At 43.7% G+C, this 21,351-nt stretch overlaps 2 protein-coding genes and 1 long non-coding RNA gene across 5 annotated transcripts in view; 1 reads left to right on the forward strand and 2 right to left on the reverse strand.

Moving 5' to 3' along the window:
- Positions 1-21,351, forward strand: part of LOC130687377 (14-3-3 protein zeta) — an 84,561-nt gene that overhangs the window by 42,535 nt on the left and 20,675 nt on the right. Inside the window, exon 1 of one of the 2 annotated variants that reach the window (XM_059495091.1) lies at positions 7,426-7,435. The exons of the other annotated variant lie outside the window; for it this stretch is intronic. The gene's annotated coding sequence lies outside the window, so the exon portion shown is untranslated. Of the gene's footprint in view, positions 1-7,425; positions 7,436-21,351 lie in introns of those variants that run through there. 2 annotated transcript variants of the gene reach the window in all.
- LOC130687382 (uncharacterized) lies at positions 142-2,338 on the reverse strand. 2 transcript variants are annotated; one of them, XR_009000135.2, is made up of 9 exons: positions 2,184-2,338; positions 2,008-2,105; positions 1,784-1,942; positions 1,417-1,628; positions 1,224-1,350; positions 1,036-1,158; positions 687-954; positions 447-611; positions 142-373 (listed from the first exon to the last, which is right to left on the reverse strand). It is a non-coding gene; the product is annotated as an uncharacterized LOC130687382 (long non-coding RNA). The 2 variants fall into 2 exon arrangements; XR_009000134.2 differs by having other exon boundaries at positions 1,417-1,632.
- LOC130687576 (uncharacterized) lies at positions 6,059-6,469 on the reverse strand. Its single transcript, XM_057510750.1, has one exon. The coding sequence runs from the start codon at positions 6,467-6,469 to the stop codon at positions 6,059-6,061; it is 411 nt and encodes a 136-aa protein (XP_057366733.1).

Raw genomic sequence — 21,351 nt, forward strand, 5'->3', positions numbered from 1 at the left:
CGGACGTCCTTAGTTGGACGTCTGCAGGATGGCAAATCCGTACGTTCAGTGAACGTACGTATTGGAACATCCGCGGAATGTCCGGATCGCGGCAGCCAAAGGACGCAAGAAAATTTGTTTAAATTAAAATAAAACCATAAATTTTTGGTAATTGATTTACATTTATTTTTACAAAATACAAACAATTAAACAAAAATTTAGCAGGTAACATCAAAAGCCTAAAAGGTCCCGCTTCTTCTTCACTGTCGGTGTAAATGAACTTGCCAGCTCTATCACTAGTTTTCGAACTGGCTTTTTTGGAACCAAGCTGTGTAATGGCTACATCGAAATCGCTGTCGACCGAGGTAATTGATGTTTGCGAAGGTGTTCTCACCTGGACGGAAAGAATAAAAAATGGGAAATTGTGATCGGCGTAGAAACTCGAACAGGAAGATGATTTGAAATACCGGTCTCTTCCATCTACTGTTTGTTTCAGTATCAGAGGCAGCCGATTCGGCACTGATGGAAGATAGCGAGCGGAATCAACGACTTTCGTCCCCATTCATGTACGTGCGTTTGTATGGGTTGTCTTCCTTTAAATGATTGGGACGACCAACGATTCCATTTTTATCCTGCAACCAAATAAATTCAACGCACACAGATTGAGAACTGTTTCCTTGTCATCGATAATTACGGAAAAGCCAAACCTTTTTCATTGCGGGGATGTTCGACTGTACGCCTGCTATGAGTTGAATGACTTGTTCAAAGCCTTCTTTTTGGATCGTTTCCCCACGTAAATATACAAGGTCATAGACATTGGAGCCATGATTGGCGTCAGTTCTGCTGGGGTGATAGTTTTTTGTAGATCAGACAGAGACAAAATCGCTGTTGCTTGTGGAAGGTTTGTTCTCGCAATCGAAAATACGATCGTGATAATTTCTCTCTTCGGCTGACCATGTAACACAAATTTCGAACCTACAGCGAAGAACAGTTTTTACTGACAACTCTGCATTTAACGAGACAAAATAATAAAGTTAATGAGAAGTATGTTCATACCCTCTCTAGGTCTTGTCGTAGCTGTACAAACAATTTCATACGTTCCATATCTTGCTGTTGTTGCTGACTTAATCTTTCCGTTTCAGTGGTTTTGGGCGGTAGCAATGGTCTGTCTCGGTTGGACTGGAAATTTTAAAAAAGAAAATTGATTGCTTGTAGTAGAGACACATGAATTTGGGAGCACACACCTTTCGTTTAAGAACCCAAAAGTTGAAAATTTGATCAACGACAACGACATCGAGATCAAGATCTAGCGTCCGCGCCGTTTCATTAATGCTGGCATGCTTATAAAAGTCCGATTCGATGAGTTGTAGCCTTTTCACACACAAGTAACTCTAAATAATTAAACGCAAAACGTAAAAATGTTTATGTATCCTATACTTTTGGGCACGGATTAAGTGCCTTTCTTCGACGGTCATTTCTTTTTTCAGCTTTCTAACGGATTGGGTGTTCTCCTCCCCCTCGCCTTCAACATGAGATCCCGTGATCCATATCCAATATTGATATCATGGAAATCAATAATAAGGAATAGTGTTACGTGCTCCTGGACATTTTCTTGGGCACTGCTCAGCGATGGTACCGATTTCGGTTTGCTACCTAAGACGATAATAAATTAATGTAGTTACTAGTTGAAAATGCATCTAAGTGAAATGATAATTAAAGAATGGCTCTCAGATACTATCTAGCAGGAAGATTAGAACGAAAAGCCTTTAAACCATAAAAATAAAATTAATTTAGATTCAATTACACATATGTGTCCATTCATAGCTGGGTGTGTAGTTGGTTTTCTCCTCAACAACAGAATTGGATGTCTTGCTTCTGTAAATTGAAATCCGTTAAAGCTCAGTACTTGCATCTTGAGATTAATGTCTTGACGTAACTAACAGCTGTAATGCTGTTATTTCATCTGAACGATAAGAAAAATGATTACATAAATTTCACGAACAAAAAATCTGTGAAAATCTAGATTACCAGAAGGATGATAGCTATAAGGCAGCTAACAAGTTGGTTCCCAAATGGTTCATGGTAAATCATGCTCTAGTTTCATGATTCTCCTTGAAAGTAACCACCTAAGAAACATTTCGGATTAGTAATGTGTGTCAAATTTCCAACTGCAACTAATAAAATTATGTCTACACTTTAAATACCTTTCCTTCCAAGTAAATTTTTTTCTTCTGTGGTGCTAATGCCAACAGGAATTTGAAATGTACCAAAACTGCCAAACCTAGGTAATAGAAAATTTTTTATTTTACTGAAACTAGCCACTTACCTGTCAAACAAACACCGCTTACAATAAGCAACTTCAACGATTCAACGATTCGAGCTTGAAACAGTCGTCTGCTTGTAGTAACCGTTGCCATATATATCGTAAAAAACAATATTTTGCGCAAGGGCAAACAGTGTTTTATTATGAAATTAACGTTTCTTAAATTATTTTTATATAATAATTTTCTTAGTTATCTGTGTATTAAGAGATACTTATGTGCCCTCCCAAGAATCCTCATTGAGGCACGAAGAAAAAAAAAGTGAATAGCGACCCTAGTAAAGGGCGGGTGATGGTAGGCCTGAAAACACCAGTAAGAAAATGTGAAATGCGAAAATCCAAATACTGTATAAACAAAATTACTTTTCTATTAAATGAGCTCTAAAAAGCAATAGAAAAAGCATATAATCCTGCAAAAATATTATGAATGTAAATTGTTTTAAAAAAGTTATAATGCAGTGAAAAGGCGTCATATTGATAACGGTGTTTGAAGTGCAGAAACCAATATAAGCCGTTCGGTTTTTTTTTTCAACATATCGGAATATTAAGCCCATTACACATTTAATTTTTTTAAGATGGAGAAATAGGACCTCAAGGCTGGAGAAAAAGGACCCTCAATAGGGAGAAATAGGACCCTTCAAAAAATGTTTGAAGATTGGGTCCTATTTCTCCAGGTCCTATTTCTCCAGGTCCTATTTGTAGGTCCTAAATCTCCGGGTCCTATATATCCAGGTCCTATTTCTCCGGCTACCCAAATCGGTGACAGTGGGCCCTTGTTCGTTACTTCAACGAACAATATTTAATTAAGGAAAAAAACACAGCAGGGAACAAAAAGTGGGAATTTCTGGATCACAAACGCGAAGAAAGAAGATATCGACCACGAAGCATATAACTAGTCGCTCTGACGAGTGACGAAATTAGCTCGACAAAGCAATTGATGAGGAGTGGCGCTGTTACAGCGGAAATAATTTCGAGGGTGAGAGCAGCTGGGTCTTATATGCTTCGCCTCTCCGGTAAAGTCTCTACTTTCCCAACAGTGGAAGGATAACGAACGTTGGGCAGTTGGCATCAGCTTCGCTCGTTCAGGGGCCGTTAATTTTTCCATGAAGACTCGGCACTAGTCGATGTTGTGTGGAGGCAAGTTTTCGACGTGATCCACGAAGCACGGCACCGACGGCGTAAAACGTGGGACGGCTACAGCTGGTGGTGATAGCGTGGGAATGGATGGTGGATCGACATGCCTTGGGAAATCGCGTGGTGGAGTGGTCGCAATTATTTCTTCACACAATGTCTTTTCCATGTAGTTTCGGCTGGAATTTAGAGCAATGATAGTTTGTTTCACGACACTGTCGTCTAAGGGGTGATGAGTCAGCGAAACCCGAGCTCTTCGTTCTTCGCAGTCAAAATTTTGCACAACCCTTTTTAGTTCGATAAAGAGTTTCTTTTGACGATTGTTGACCTCTTCCATTTTAATGATTTTAAAGTCACTGACACAATGTTAGATTTTCGATAAAAGTACGGTCACTAGTGTTACAATTTCTTCTATTTATACCAACATTACCACATTATAACCAAACAACAAACACATTATACGAGACGCATACAAGACAATATTTACACACACATATACTATTTACAACACTCGCGAAGGGAAGCCAGCAGTCATGCACAGCTCCTTCTTAAAGGACTTACGCGAGGGTGGCCAGCAACAGCGGAGCCCCCACTTAGCGTCCTATCGGACATCGGGCCAGATCCCGACTCCCAGTCTGAATAAAAGAGAGGCCAGAGGTCGACTAAGGTTCGACCTGACCTTTAGGGGTGGAAAGGTTAACAGTAAGGGAGACAAGCATGATGATGAAGTCAAATACAAGATGGCAGCCCTTGAAACAGAAAACAGGGCAACTGTTGTAACACTAGCACCTTTAGTTCGACACGAGTTTGTTTTAAAACACAATTCAAAACACTGAGGAAGTCGACTGTAACTGATGGCTAGAATTTTCTAATGATGGTAGGTAAGTGCTGCATAATACGTTCGATGACGTTCGAAAGAGTAAATTGCCGAGGGGTTTACTAGAAGGCGATCCTAGACAATGTCACACGTATTGTCAACTACGGTAATTGGATGGTTTTTTTTCTTCTTCGCATTTAGGCGAGTTAGGCAGTGTGGGTGTCTGGCTCGTGTCAAGTGCGATTACGTTCCGCGTTAAGAGTACGCATAATCTTGTCACAGGACGAGTATTTTTGCGCCGCAAATTTTCAGTTTAACCACGCGCACGACATTGGCGGACACGCTCGGTAAAATTACGACTACCTTTCCCAATGGCCACTAACCCCGAGGAGTTAATGGGTCGACAACGAGTACAATATCGTTCACTTCGATGTTCTTGTGACTCTTGGCCCATTTTTTTCTTTCTGTGAGGTACGGAAGACATTCGGTGATCCATCTTTTCCAATATTGGTTGATAATGAGCTGACTTTGTGTGAACTGGTTTTTTGAGATGCTCATATTGTCGAGATCGACGAATGCCAGCGGTATATACGGCATTGGTCTGGCGTGTAAAAAAATGGTTATGAGTGAGAGGGTCAGGATCTTCGGGGTTTACGCTGAGATGGGTTAGCGGTCGAGCGTTAAGCAAGGCCCCGATTTCTGCCACAACAGTATTTCAGACTTGATCACTAACAACAGTATTTCCGAGGGTATCTTTCATAGCTCTTTTGTACGATTGCACGAGCCTCTCCTAAACTCCCCCGAAGTGAGGTCCACTTGGCGGAGAAAAAAGTCACTCAATGTGTCGACAAGTGAATTGTGCTTCAAGGTAATCTTTGCTATCGTGTAGTTCTTCGACTGTCTCGTTCAACTCTTTTTCTCCAGCCACAAAATTTGTGCCATTGTCGCTATACACAACGACCGGCTTTCCCTTTATGCTAGAGAATCGAGAAAAGGCCAACAGAAATCCCTCTGCACTGAGGCTGGCCGTTACTTCTAGATGCACTGCTCGTGTTGTAAGGCACATAAAAAGGCAAATCCATCTTTATTCGTGTCGTCACCCTCTCCCTCCTACTTTGACAGTCAGTAAAAGTAGGAGGTAAAAGAGAGAAGATAAAAGTAGTCGACTCCTGTATGAGCGAACGGAGGTAAGAAAGGAGTTATGCGATGAACGGGTAACTGAGCCATGAGTGATGCGACTGGTTGTGAGTTTCTTCGCTTGCAGGGAGTACACTTGTTCAGTAGAGATTTAATTACCCTCCGTCCAGCGGTTATCCAGTACATCGTTCAAAGTTCGCACAATAAGCGATCGGCCTTAATGTGGTAATTTCGAACGTGGGCATCCCAGACTCGGGAGACAAGATCACTGGATGTCTTGTCACATAGTCGACAGGTGCTTGACCAATTCGACCGCCCACTTGCCTTAGGTGTTGTTCGTCGATAAATAGTCGAAACTGCTTGAGTTTCGACCGGTTTGGCAATTTCTTTCCCCTTTACAAGAACAACACATCTTCTAGGTATGCTACTTCTTGTGCACGTTGAATGCACATTGCCAGCGCTGCTTCAGTTTCAACTGGCGTCAGTTCTCCTGGAGTCACCTTTAGTATCTTTGCTTTGGTACGACAGTTTGCGATTAACCGCGAACACCACGCAAGCACTCGCTCCAGGCGCACTTTGTTTGAAGAATATTCTACGCACTGGTCAATCACATTATCACTGGGCTTGGTTTTCGTTGTGTAGACATGAATGGCTTCGGGATCTTGATGGTCGTTTTATTCGGTTTGATCCCACTTTGGCCATAATGGAGGTTCCAACAACAGAAAGGCTGGCCCTTGATGGAACTGCTGTAGCTCTTTGAGATTGTCGGGATCTGGTCCTCTACTGCAAACATCTGCTGAATTCATGATTCCTGGTACGTGGCGCCATTGTCGACAATCGGTGTTCACTAAAATCTTTCCAATTCTAATTCCCACAAACACTTCGTATTTGACATTGGCAGAATGGATCCATCTCAGAACTGTCTGGGAGTCGACGTGAAACGTGGCTTGACTTAGATCCAGGTTCATCTCACGGCAAATTATTATGGCCAGGTGTAAAGCTTCGACAGCTCCTTGAAGTTCGAGCCGAGGGATCGCGAGCTGTTTTAGCGGTGCGACGTGCGTTTTGGCCATGATGAAAGACATATCGACCCTTTCACTGGCATATGTTGTTCGCGCGTATGCGATGGCTCCAAACCCTAGTTGACTGGCGTCGGCAAAGATGTGTATCCGTTGAGTTGTTGGATGCTCTTCGTTTGCTAGGCATCGGGGAACTGTGATGCGTGCTAAGTTTGACAGACTTTGACACCATTTTTGAAATCAAAATTTCATGGGTTCGGGTAGCTCTTCGTCCCAATCCAACTTGGCTAGCCATACTTCTTGCGTCAACATCTTCATGGCGACGGAAGACCACCAGAACGACGAACCCAAGCGGACGTATACCGTGGCCACCACACTTAGATTTCTTTTAGTAGGTATGGCATGCAACTGAATTTTCTCTCCCACCTTGAAAGTGAACGCATCGATTTCGCTGTCCCAAAGAATCCGTAGGGCGCGATCCATAGGCAATTTGTCCAAGTCTAAATCCAGCTATGGATTGGCTAGTCCTAATGGTTTAAGCGCTGTGAGGACCCTTCTTGACGACGACGACCACTTTGTGAGATTAAAACCCCCTAGCTGCAACAGTTCCTTTAGCTGGCGGGCACGTTTGATTGCCTCTTCTTCCGAATTGAACGAATCCAAATAATTGTCGACATAGAAACTTGTTCTTACTCTGGCTGCTGCCTACGGAAATTTCGTTTTGTTGTCTTCAGCTGTTTTATTTAAGCCGAACAATCAAGTCGACGGCGACGAGACGCCCCCAAAGACATGAACTGCCATTCTGTAGGTAAGCGGCGACGACGTGCTATTACGCGACCGGTACAAAAATCGAAAGGCATCTTGATCCTCCTCTGGAACTAAACCCTGATGATATATCTTTTCGATGTCACTACTGATGGGAATTTGGTGCTTGCGAAAGCGCAAGTAAATTCAGAAGATAGTTCGGTCTACGAAGAAGATTTTTTTAAGGGGGTACCTTCACACTCTGCTGAGCAGTCGAAGACCACTCTTGTTTTCGTCGTCAAACTCGTCGAGCTTTGAACACCATGATGAGGCATATAGTTTGTCTTTGGTGTTCTGAGTTTAGCTTCTTCGGTGGACAAGAGACGAGCATGGCCAAGTTTTATGTATTCTTGGATGACGTCATCGTACTGTTTGGCATAGTTTGGGTCTCTTTTGATGAGTGTTTTGATGGATGCAGTCTCCCACATGGGTTTGGGAGACAGCACGACAGCGAGTCTTTCGCTTCAGGCCTCCAAAAACGCTCGACAAGTTCGGGGAGGCTCCTTTCTCCTTCCTTCGATGTGATGTGAGCTACATAGTGACTGGTTTGCTCATGTTCACCTTGCGGGCCCACTTTTCCTCCCAAGCACCATCCAAGCGGCGTGTTGAAAGCCACCGGTCCGGTCGACCCATTCGCTGTGGTCGTGAGCGTCTGCTACATCGGGGCCAATTAGAATCGTTACTTGGTCGGATTGAACTTCTGGGAGCTTCAGGCCTTGCAGATGAAGGAATGCCTTTGCTTGTAGGCCCGAAAAGGTTGGATTTTGAGCAACCTGTAGATTATCTACTGCATTACTGATGACGAAGTATACTGCGTGAGCATTGACTGGAGTAACTCCCCCGTCGTATGAAGTCACGTTGATCTTCGTTGTTGGCCCGGATAAACCTAGTTTAGTTCTGGCCACATCACTTCGGATTAGGTTAGCGTCGCTTCCGCTATCTAGAAATCCAATGGTTTCAAATAATTTCTCTCTCTGTTGTAGACGAACAGGAACAATTTTTAAAAGCACTGGACGTGGTGTGTTCGACCTGGTGCGTGATACTGCACCAAGGAAGGCTTCGTCGACTTTGTTGTCGAAAGTCACTCGACGTGGTGTTTTCGATTATGGTGTGGTCTTGTAGTCACTGGAGGTGCTTGCATTGTTTCTTATGGAAAACTCTGAACCATGAAGCAACGTCGAGTGCGCCGGATTTTTGCATCCTTCGACCGTACATCGAATCGATTTCAGTCAGCAGAATCGACTGGGGTGTTTTCCTGTAAGACATCGGAGACACCGGCCTGCTTTGAAGACTGTCTCCGCTCTTTGTGTTGGAGACATCTGCCTTAAGGTGGTGCACTCTTCAATTTTATGGATTGGCTCTTTGCAGACAAAGCACGTTGGGCTGCCTTTCGTTTGGCTAAACGAGGTTGTATTTGGTGGGTTCACCCGCAGACTTCCTCACTTTGTTTGCGGCAAGTTTGTGTCAGACGTCGAGGTGGTGACATGGTTGATGGTAGAAACATAGGGAGTTGGATATCCCTTCCCATTTCTCCTGGGCACGACTGGTGAGGTCGTTGGAAGTGCTGAAGGACCAGCCATTAGTTTTGCAAAATCTGAACCCTTTGACTGAAGGGTTAACCAGTCGTAAAGATCGACTATTGAAGGCACAACAGGATGCCTCTTCATCACCTTCCCTCCCCATCTTTCCCTCAAGGTCTTCGGCAGTTTGGTGACAACGTGCATAAGATTACCTAACGGTTGTAATTTGCTCGCAAGTCCAGTGTTGGACAGGGCGGAAACGGCTACATGAAGCTTGTTGGAGAATGTTTTCAGACTGGCGCTGTCATTTGGCTGCACGGACGGAAGTCAAAGGAGATTGTTTAGATGTGTCTGAGTCATGAGAGTAGTGTGGCCATATTCTTGGTCGAGTTGTGCCAGACTACATCGTATTTGCTCGGGTCAAGCACACAATCAGCTACCGAGTTAAGAACCTGCGTAGCAAGTAGCTCCTGCAGATGCGCTAATCGGATTCCATTGTCACTGCACCGGTTGTGATACAGCTTCATAAATTTCGACTTGAATATTTGGTAGTTAAACGGGTTCCCGTCGAACTTGGTGATGGTGAGACGTGGAAGTGCTGACATTCTCAGAGAATCAACAAGTTGGCAGATGAGACTAGGATCTGATTTCGGATCGCTCTTCGACTGTTGTTGGTAGCTAAACGATGGGTCGTTAGACATGTCAGCGGTTGCTTCCATGTTGTCTATTTAATCGCCCGTTGTCCCTGCTCCTCCGCATTGTTCCAAGAGGCTGGTTCTGTGGCGGTGAGCATGGGGTACTGCCTTGCGGTCATCCTAAAGCTTCGCGACGCTGAGACAACATCCCTTGTATCGATGTGTCCAGCCGACCTTGGGATGATACATTTTCACCCTCGGGGCATTGTCTACACATTTTTTGTGCACGTCTGTTGTACAAAGTATTTTAACTTTCGAGTTCTTTGGACTGCGATTCACTGGTTTTCTGAATGGCTTCTAGTCTCTCTTCGACATTCCTTGAACTAGACTCGTTCTCCTCCACCATTTGGTTCATCGCAGACTTGAGTCCAATGTCCATCTTCTTTTCGTTAGCCTCATGGATCGATTGTAGAATTTGTTCGATAGCGTTTAACGATTCACTCTGCCGTCTGGCTTGCACAGGAGACTTCTTAATGTCGTTGACGATGTCTGACAAAAGCTCCCCATGTCGGTTTAAGACGTCATGCGTGTGGCGAGCTTGGGTTTCTAGCTATTAGATCTTTGCAGATACAGTCGAATTTTCCTTTAGGCTTGCTTTTGTCACTGTTGAGTTAATAGTGACTGACGATGCACGTGACGATACAGTCGTTACCTGGTAGATTGGTAACTGACTCCACATATTTCTCGTGAAGCTCCATGGTCTTGTCGAACAGGCGTACGAGTTCGGTGCGCCAGATGCTCAATTGGCCTTTGCTGAGACAAATGCCTTGACGATGTGGACGGATATAACCGTGGATCCTGGTCGACAGCGTGGTATGCTCCCTCTTCCGTATGCCTCGTGATTGAGTAAGACTGGGAATTGATGAGTCGCGACTCATGTTTACACCATGGTGATCGTGCCCCGTCTCGGCGATTTTTAAGGCCATTACAGATTCTTCCTTGGCGGGTTTGGAGGTGACTCCTATACTTCCTCCATGGTGAACCGGCCCCAATTCAGCGATTTTTAAGGCCACTGTAGGTTCTTCTTTGGCGGGTTTGAGACAATTCCTTGGGTCTCACTCGTATTGCAATTAAAGTGATGAAGCACCAATGTAGTAAATGATTTTACCTATATTATGTCTATACAAAGTGTTCCAACAATACCTGGAAAAGGGTACACTGAAGAGATGGACAAGAACTACAAAGGGGTATGTGCATTCCTTCCTCATACATCTGTAATGAGAAAAGAAGCATCTACCACAAAAATTAGACCAGTGTTTGATGGAATAGCCCACCAGCAGAACTGGCCCAGTTTGAACCACCTACTAGAAATAGGGCCGAATTTAAACCCAGAATTATTAGCGGTATTGCTACGATTCAGACAACACAAAGTAGCCTAGATGGCATATATCGCAAAGGCCTTTCTGCAGATAGGAATACAAGAAGAACAAGCGCAAGTAGTTAGATTCATATGGATCCTATAAGAAAAATAGAAAAACATCCCTACTAGGAGCCATCAGAACTGGTGGAGTAAAGATGGAAACGTGTCTCATTTGGGCTATCCAGCAGCGCATTCATACTTAGGGCAGTAATCCTCAAATATATTGAGGGCGGCGAGGAACACTTTCCAGAGCTTGCAGAACACATGAGGAAACAGTTCTATGTAGATGACTGGTTGGAAGGAGCCAAAACGGTGCCTGAAGCATTAAAACTCATAGAGCAGTGACAACAGCTATTTAACCGAGCGAGGATGCAACTAAGAAAATGGACGACGAATAACAAAGAGTTGCGAGAGAAATTGCAGCCAAAACAGTTCCAAGATGAATCAGTAACCATGGGAGAAAATAAAGAAGAAATGGTGAAAGCGCTCGGAGTAACTTGGGATCCAGAAACGGATACTTTCCGATTCAGTCCTCAGAAGATAATAGAAATAGAACACATGAAAAAAAAACACCGACAAAAAGGAAACTTTTTAGCCTAGCACTAAAGGTATTTGACCCGTTGGGACTAATATCACCAGTAACGTTTAGTGGCGAAGATAATCATGCAAAGGGTATGGATGGAAAAGACGGGATGGGACGAATCGATCCCGGCAAAAATAATACCACACTGGGAAACATTTGTTAAAGGATTATCAGACCTAACTGACACTGGAGTAGACAGAGGGATAGGGGGAAGCTGCCAACAATTGCATCTGTTCTGTGACGCTAGCGATGACGCATACAGCACAGCGGCTTATATATAGCACGTAGATCAGACCATGTTATTATGTAGCAAGACCAGGATAGCACCAGATCCAAAAAAATCTGTGCCAGTACCACGATTGGAATTGCTGGGTAGTCTGCTAGCAGTAAGGCTAGGCAGTTATATTGAGACAGCACTGAGCACACCTCTAGCTAAAAATCTATGGACAGACTCGGCCATAGCCTACTGGTGGATAAAGGGAGAATCTGGACGATGGAAACAGTTTGTCCACAATAGGGTAATAGAAAACAGAGGAAAATTTTCGGAAGACGCAATAAGACATTGACCAGAAACCCAGAATCCAGCAGATATAGCCTTAAGGAGGGCCGCAGTAAGCCTACTGAAGAAAAAAAAGACTGGTGTCTAGAGCCGGACTGTTGAGCGACAGAAGCAGTTGGCCAGAAAACCCAGCACAAGCAGATAAAAAGTGGACGATAGAAATAGGTAAAGAAGCCAAAAGCAGCGAGGTAACTCAATGCAGCGTAATGAATGAGAAAAAATGGTATGAACATTATGGAAAACTGCGCACCATCATAAGAATATGGGCAACGGTCAAAAGAGCGGTGCAACGGTTCAAAGGCGAAAAAAGCCCGGAGGCACCGTTGGTTAAAGTCACAGTAGGCGTATGTAAAAAAAACTTCAGAATTCTTACAGTAGACGAGGTAGGAAAGGCCGAGCTGGACGGTGGGTGGAATTGCAGGAAGAAGTGTTCCTAGAAGTCATACAAGCAATAAAAGAAAACATAACATGGAAACATGAAAAGCTAAAGAAACTGGGGATAAATTGGGAGAATAAAAACAGGTTGCTAAGATGTACTGGCAGGCATCAGAATTGGTTAACTTACAATAACAGAGAAGCAGTGATACTACTCCCGGAAGATCAGTATTTGACAGAGAAACTAATAGAACAAACTCACGAGAGGTTAAAACATACGGAAGTAAATACGACGATGGCCGAGATAAGGAGGACGTTCTGGGTCCCTACGCTAAGACAGATAGCGAAGAAAGAGCTAAAAAGATGCGTCAAATTCCAAAAATTAGACACAAGAGCGTTTAATGAAATACCGGCACCAATACCAATAGACCGGTTTCAGATATCAAACCCGTTCAATGTGACGGGGGTTGATTTCGCAGGGCCTTTTCTTCTGATAGGAGCAAGAAAAAACCCACAAGCAAAGGGTTACATTTGCCTATTCATGTCTGCAGTGACAAGAGCGATGCACTTAGAGGTAACCACGGGACAAGACACCACGTCATTCATAAATATACTTCGATGGTTCTTCGCAATGTGAGATGTTCCAAAGGCAATCTATTCAGACAATGCACGTATCTTCACGCAAGCAGCGAAATATTTAAGAGTTGCATACAAAAATGAAAAAGTTTATAATACGCTAGTGGACCTCAAAGTAAATTGGAGGTTTTCGCCTAGCTTAGCTCGTTGGTGGTGAGGATTTTGGGAGAGGATGGTACAGACGGTGAACAAACTGTTGTGCAAGACATATGGAAGTAAGTGCCTCGAGTATATTATATTCCACACAGTATTACCAGAGAAAAAGGATACTATCAAAACGAGACCGCTGACTTCCACATCAGATGAAGACAATGAGCCCCTAACGCCTAAACAGCTGATATCAGGGTAGAAACAAAGACAAAAACACCTCACCAATGACGAAGAAAGGATGAGTTGAAAAAGAAATACTCTGACAAAATCTCCCATCTCTCTAAGGATACGGCATTCATCTTCAGCCCCCGTACTCCAAGCTAAATAAGCATATAAGTATTTCTTTCTCTAATTACTTTTTTGTCTATAGATGGACTGATAATCTCGTGTGTCTGTGGATTATAAGTCTAAACCGCATAAAAGTTGCCTGGAACCTCATAACGGTTCCCGCCAACCAAGACAACTTGCCCATCTCGTGCGGCTCTACTAACCCAGTACTAGGCCATTCATAGTCGATTACTCCTGAATCGGCAGTCTCCAACAGTGGGAAAACTCACAGCAGGCCTAGCTTGTTTTCTCCGGCAGCGGCTTGTGCTGCCACGTCTTGCCAGTCGTTTCGGAGTCTTGCACGCAGGAACCAATTCTTGCGGCATCATCCAAATATATACCGAAATTATTTCGTTTGTCAGCATCGCCCCAATCATTGTGGGTAGAAATCGTCTCATGGCGCTCTACCATTGAAGAGCGGCTTCGGTTGGGCTACCTCGAAAAATAGGTGGACTTATGAATTTGCTTACAGCCGCCATGACTGTATATTAAATTATTAAGCAATTATCTTAGAGGTCAACAAATGTGCTGTCCTATCAGTGGAACACCGGGTGCGTAGGCTCTGTCAAATCTTGTTCGGAGTCACAACTGGATTCTGACTGACTTGGAAAATTTTCAAGCTCCTTCTGGCAAATTGTCTCTACGCTTGATGTCGCCAAATCGTCTCTAGACGTAGAGATTTCTTAATCTTTTGCCTCGCTAGTCGCTGTGGTCTCGTTACCAGACAGTGTGGACGACAAGTCACGAGGCGGGTGCAATCGTCTACTTGGATCCCGAGGACAACTAGGTAAGCGTGAATTATTATTTTTTTTGCATCGACCATCTTTTAGGCAGCACTAAGTTGTTAACAACAGTAACGAGTTGATCCTCCACCATTTGTCACACATGACTTGACTTTTAATAATATGTTTTAAACTATGGAATACAATACAGTATAGAAATGAAGGGTAATGGTAGCTTTTACTTAACTTGAATGTAGAAATGTGAAGAGAGTACAAGAATTCAGGGAGAACTAAAAAAGGACTAAAGTTAGATGGGCTTCTTATACCATCGTCACGAAGTATTCGCCCCTTCACTAAGGTTCCATGGATTTTTGGACTATCAATCTTTGCTAACTTATTTGCATGTGTTACAGCATCTATCGCGGAAGCTGTACCCTGCGCAATTACAACTTCGGCTGTAGCGTCTTCTCAGAAAGGATGATAACATGTGCTTTTTTTTCTTCGTGACAATATAATTGCCGAATTTCCAATATAACTTGATGCCTATAGCTCACGTTACTTGGCTGGAGAGATCCTGCCGCCGCAATCACTTCGGTCCCCTTCGCTTCACACACTGGCTGGGCTTAGGGGACTACTACTTTGAAGCGAGTCTTTAGCACAAGAGATGGAGGAAACGTTTTTCAAAGTGGAAAAGGTCAAGGCAGCTGACGATTTGCACGAAGCCACAGGCGTGGACATTGAAAAGCCGCAGATCGATCCAATCGAGCCGTCCATCTGGCCGTCCATCGGTCCACCATTTGCATTCCCATCGCCCGTCTTTGTTGCTGCTGCTGCATAAGTCCGCCGTGCATATATGTAGTAACCCAAGACCAATAGCAGAGACATGGCAACAGGGCCTGCTAGTGGTCGAGGGACGCCAGTTGAAAATCGCAAATAAACGCAGCAAGGTCAGACTTAGTTCGCCTCCCTTTCATCTTGGCTATCTGTTCACAATACGAGGTAACCACGCTAGTCTAGATTACTACATATATAGGGATGGCATCATTCTGCACTACGCAAATAGCAAACGCACTCGCACACCTTCGACCATAAATGTGGGTGACGTCGTCTTATTGCGAAACAATAGCAGACTCAGAAACAAAATGGAACCACCATACTTCCCTAACAAGCTGACGGTCTCAAACAAAAAGGGCAGCATGGTAACGGTCGAGGCAAACAAGTAACCCGAAACAGTTCGTTCTTTCGTCAATTTGACTGCGACGACCCTGCAACGTTCACCGATGAGGAAGTTCCAGCCACCACTAGTAAAAATAACAGCCAAGCCGAAGCTGGAGACAAGGAAAGAGAGGAATCGGGCAGTTCAAGTTCACGCTGCTTGTCGCCACTGGACGAAACCAATAAGCCACCAAGCGAGCCGGTAGAGACGCTGAAGGAAAATGAAGAAAATTTCCATGGATGGACGAATGCGGACAACATTCCTCCCTTACCGTCGGACGAAGACGATGACCGACAGGAGATCCCAGATACACTCCATTACGTAGGGAAAGGAATTCAGGGGAAGAAGAAGTAATAGGAGCCCAAGAAACCTCCCAATCGTCTGTATCTCCCTAGTATTTGTGAAATGTGACCGCTGTCAAATTTAACCGGGTGCAGCTGTATTGAAAAACAAACATAGTCTCGAAACCATGTAATGCAGAAATGTCAAAAAAAAAAAATAAATAAATAAATAAATAACAATAATATATTGAGTCCTACTAAATCAAAGTGGGGAGAAATGTAGTAACCCAAGACCAATAGCAGAGACATGGCAACAGGGCCTGCTAGTGGTCGAGGAACGCCAGTTGAAAATCGCAAATAAACGCAGCAAGGTCAGACTTAGTTCGCCTCCCTTTCATCTTGGCTATCTGTTCACAATACGAGGTAACCACGCTAGTCTAGATTACTACACATATAGGGATGGCCGGACATACCCGTCCCGGGAGGCATGTTCATAGGCATCATTCTGCACGTGGGTGACCGATCTTCACCCATGGGTATGTGAGGAATTTGAAAAACAATTATTTGGGTTTGTTTACCGCCATCGTTCAATTTTACAATAGGTTAGCGATTCCATTTGGGATAGTAAAAATTCTACAAGTTTTCTGCGAACTTCTTCCTACTTGCGTTTTCAACACAAAGAAAAATAAATGGTAAAAAGTTAACTGTTCGGAAAAGAATTAGTTGATACCTCCTGGCTTAAACAGAAAACCTGTAATAAAGTACATCACTTGACACGTGAGGTGGAGGAAGAGTTTCTCAAACCGGAAAAGGTCAAAGCAGCTGAAGATATGTACGAAGCCCCAGATGTGGATATTGTTCAAGTTCATTTTTTGCAGCAAAAATCCCACATCCACACATCTCGCATCATCACCCAATAGTTTGGGGAACATCCCAAAATTGGACTGCTGCACTGGCCTTCTAAGGGTGCGGATATGAACCTCATCGAATATATATGGGGTGGCATGATTTTGACTGCCGACATGCCACTACAGCGGAAGACGTGGTTGATCATGCCCGCGAAAAGTGGTTGCATTATAACAAGCGACTAGACTATTGGCAGAAACTGTCCCAATTCCATGCCAAATCGCAGTGCAATGGTTGAGACCAAGGTACAAATTGTTGCCTTGTATTTATACTATACTACTGCTCTGTTGTATTTAGAATGGATTTGTAACCATTTTTGGCTTTGCTTAACGATTATTTTTCCCACCCCTTCGCAATGTAAGGTCACAAGCTCATTCACGTCTCGTTTCCATGGTAATGTCTGCTACAGTTTTTCGCATTTTTCCATATTACAACATGATTCATCTAAACTACTAAATAATTTAGCTATGCGTTGATTGGGCATTTTTAAAAAAACAGTGATAGGATTTTATTTGGTAAAAGAAGACCAAGCCAAGGGAAGGCAAAAAAAATTAAAAAGAGTAGTGTAAAAGAAAAACGATTAATGGTTAAATGATATATAAATAAATGTGGTGCCGAATGGACAGAAAAAATAGCCAGCCAAATAAATAAGCAACCCAATAAACCCTTCGACAATGCAACGAGAGGTCGAGAGAGAAAAAAGAAAAGCAATTATTAAAAAAACCGGTTTATTTACCCAGTGAGCCATCCTTCTGCAGAAGAGAAAAAGAAAATGAAAAATTAATTTTAGCAAGAGTTCCGATTTAGTAGTAGGATTCCTCATTAAGTGATTTCAGACGTAACCGAGGGACGATGCCTCACCCTACAGCTGCCCCCTAACCTAAGAGTAACAATCTATTGTTTTATGTTTAGCGGAGCACCATTAAGGTCTCCACACAAGCTTAATAATTCGCGACGCTCAGAAGATCAAAAGGGCTAAGCGGAGGGATGAAGATTTAGAGAAACCGTGGACTGGCCCACACCACCCGAGACAATTCTGAAACATACCCGGAAGGAAGGCGCAAATTACCCAATTCAACCGCATTGTAGAAGCCACAGTTAAGACCAAAGAAGCTAGTTCGCCATTCAATTCACTGCTTCCCATCACAGTTCGACATATGCCCTTTGTGGCTATAAAGGAAGCCCCTGCACCAAAATACCACGGTGATGCCAGGTATCGCCCAGATACCTAGATCACAGAGAAGGAGGACGAGGAAGCCGGATCTAGAAGGAGGAGTTACACCAGCTACAAGTGGGTTGATCAACCCCGCAGCAACTGTAAGAAAGAAAGGATATCGCGCGGACATGGTCGGTCAATTTCCCAAGTCGTCTGCCATAGTGAGAAGCCCCAGGTTGAAGTAGGGAGATCGCCTGTACGAGGTCGGCCAAGCTCTCCAAACATCAACCTTCGTGATTCATTCAAACAGCTGTTGCCTACCCCAGGCGTAGGGCATAACAACTGGCTTCTCAGGAAATACGCACCCTTTAAGCCAGGGCCAGGGAAATCATGTGGACGTGGTCGGCCAATATTCATCCTTTGGCTGCTCCAATCCACGACCCGAACCCGATGTTAGTACCCGCTAAAGCAGTGGGCAATGCCGCAGGAGACGAGAGGGGGGGAATAAGGAAGAAGACATCCTTTGGACATTATTTTGGAGTTGACCATGTAGCGCTTCGATTTTTCACTGTTCTAGCGGAGTGACTTCTTTTAGGTGACGGAATTGGGGACAGACCCGAAGAACTGAGGGCTGAACTTAAGTCTTCAGTAGCCTCTGCTCCCGGTTAAAAAAAATTTCGTTTTCTTTGTTGTTGTTTCTGCAAATAGCTGGAGCGGAAACTTTTCTACGTTTTGACAGATGATCCTGTTCCAAAGAATTCTTCTCTGGATTGCTAGTGAGGATGCGCGTTCTACCGGCATTCCTCTTACGGCCTGTTGGTTTCCTATCTCGGTTGATTTGAGAGAAGGGCCTAATTGCGTTAGGTGCGACGACAGTTGATGACGGTTGATGAACGGTCGCTAGAATCGCGGTGGGTGTTGCAGGACTAGTGGCCTCAGAAACTAGAACCAATAAGAAACCAGGGTAATAAAATTGCTCCAAAATCAATAAAGTGTGAAGAAGACACATACCTTCGAGACGATCGGTTGCAAATGATGGTAAGAAATCGGCGTCCGAAAATGTATCATGATCAAAAGAGAATATACTAGACTTAGAAAAACCGCTGATGATATTCGATGTGTTGAAGGACCGTTCATATGACTTCCGGCTGAGCTCCGCAATTTGATGAAATGAAATCCGGCAACCTGGATTGAGATCCTGTCAATCATAAACGACGTCCTGAGTGCGCTTTTGAATGGCCCGAAAACGCTTACGTCCAGGGGAAATTCAACATCACAATCCCATTATCTCTAGTGAAGTTGATAACATTTACATCTAGAGGGCTGGAATCGTTACCCAGTAGCAACAAATGGGGCACTTCCTTGGAGCAGCCCGTGCAAGCGGCGAAATGTTTCAGGCTATCTAGGAATGTGTCGCCGTTGACCCATCCTGACGGATGGGCGAATCACACACACCCAGTAGGCCCAGCTCGCGTTATAGATGTTAAATTTTTTTCCCGCGGGAAAATGTAGATTGGTGGGATGTGCGTACCAGCAGCAGATATGAAGGCGAGCATTGCGACATTTACGCCGCGTTCGTGCGAGACAGTTAGTTACCCTTGATTAAGTCCTTCCGTGGCGACAACTTTCGGGAGAGGCAAAACTGTTCGGATGCCGGTATCATTAGTGTTCCAGATTCGGAAGGCGGGAAAAATGTAGAGAAGAATTACGGTCATCAAATTGTCAAAAAATTTGGCTACGACCGATTTATTGAAGCCGCTTGCGCAGCCCTGGCTTGTTTGTTCCGGAGCACGGATGGCTAAAGTCGGATTTCTTTTAAGAAATCCCGAAAACCAGTAACGAGAAGCGGCTTCAGTGATTTTCCAGTTAAAAGGGACTTTGTTGCCGATAGCAAATGAATATGCCAGTTTACGGGTTTCAGGTGAAGTCAGGCCGTGGTTCAACAGCGAACATTTTTTCAAATAATCGGCAAGTTCGCTCTCTAAACCAGGAGTAAAGATTTGCCTTATTTCTTGACATCGCTTTAACTGGTTGGGAACGATGTCGCCATTTACGCAGACTTTGTTGCGGACGGAAGTAGTCAGCTAAAGTAGATCTAGCAAGCCCAAAATACTGCGCTGCAGCTCTGAGGACATCCGCTTCTCCATAACCTCCTCAACGGCAAATTACAGTGTTTCCTCCGACGGGCCTGGCTGCGAGCTTTTCCTTACATGAGATGCGAACTATTCTCGGAAAAAATAGGCAAGCAGTAAAACAATCAGTAAGATAAAATGGTTAAACTACCTTTAAGTAGACTGCACAATCATTGCGAGTTGCGAAATCAGAATGAGAACAGCAACCAATATTTCTTCTTCTATAACCTACATACCGATGTAAACATAGATATGTTTGACATTTTATTGGACTCGAGTGTATCTTGTAAAGCTTATGTGCTAAACAAGCATCTAACTAACCGACAAATAGCATGTCCGGTATCACCCCCTTTTTGTTGTCCGATGTAATCCCAAGTGCCTTGTTGCGGTAAAACAAATACAACTCAAAAACTATCCAAGAGAAAATGTTTCTGAATACACCATCATAACCACAAATAAAAACCAACTTCAGAGAATTTTTTCAAAATTGTGTGTTAATTTGTACGTCGGCAAGACAAAAAACACTGCGAACACAAGGCGAAAAAAAAACATACCGAAACCGCTCTTTCATCCCATTTCGTTAAGTTACTTAGACAACAGTTTGGAATTTTGTCGAAAGCTGCAGCATTGCACTGATAATGTTGTGTAAAAATTTCAGAATTTTACAATCAGAATTGAACAAAAAAAAATCTTATGGTTGGTTTAGTCCCCGTCCGGCCTAGCCCCGGTCTCCTCTACAATGGGCCTTGCAAAGTACAAACGCTAACGAGCAGCGAATTGAACAAGATTACTCCAGAGTAGCAGAAGCAGAAGAAGAAATGAGCACTATATTCGTCTTCGTTAAAAAACAAACGAGACGAGTATAAACGACAACTGGACATGGAATTTCAAGAATTGCAGCAAAAAGAACAGCGCCAAAGAGACGAGGATAGAAACATGTTGCTACAAGACCTGCTCACTCAACAGCAGCAACCGTTTGCAACTCAAATCCTCCAAGAACAACAAGCCAGCGCCCTACAGGTTCAACAAATAAGGCGCAAACCAGGCTCCAGTGCAAGTAGCAACAGCAGCAGCAGCTTTCGTACAATAACCGACATGTCTTCCCCAAAGACAAAAAAAGCATTTCAAAGGAGATATTCTTGGGTGGACATTATTCTGGCAGAGCTTTAATGTCTCCAGCATCCACTCATCTACAATGTCTCTAAATCAAAACTCTCTATCTACGATTTCCAAAAATTTAACTATTTAGAAGAATACCTGAAAGGCGAAGCGTACTTGTGCATTGAAAATCTGGAACTCCCTGCAGCAAATTACAACATTGCCATATCGGAGCTAAAAAGATTCTACGCTAAGCAAAAAGCACTCATTCAAACCCATTTATGCAAGTTTGACAACTTAGCTCCAGTCAAAACAATGGCGGACGTATCGCATTTAGAAAACTGCAATTAACCGTTCAGTCTCATTAAACGCCTTGGAAACCCTCGGGGTTCAAAAAGAATCGTTTGAAGGACTGCTTGGCACGACAT

This window comes from Daphnia carinata, chromosome 4 (assembly GCF_022539665.2).
Source record: "Daphnia carinata strain CSIRO-1 chromosome 4, CSIRO_AGI_Dcar_HiC_V3, whole genome shotgun sequence".
Classification (NCBI taxonomy): Eukaryota; Metazoa; Arthropoda; class Branchiopoda; order Diplostraca; family Daphniidae; genus Daphnia; species Daphnia carinata.

What these genes read in the sequence shown, in the direction of transcription:
- LOC130687576 (XM_057510750.1), bottom strand. Translation starts at nt 6,469, where the DNA reads ATGTCTTTCATCATGGCCAAAACGCACGTCGCACCGCTAAAACAGCTC.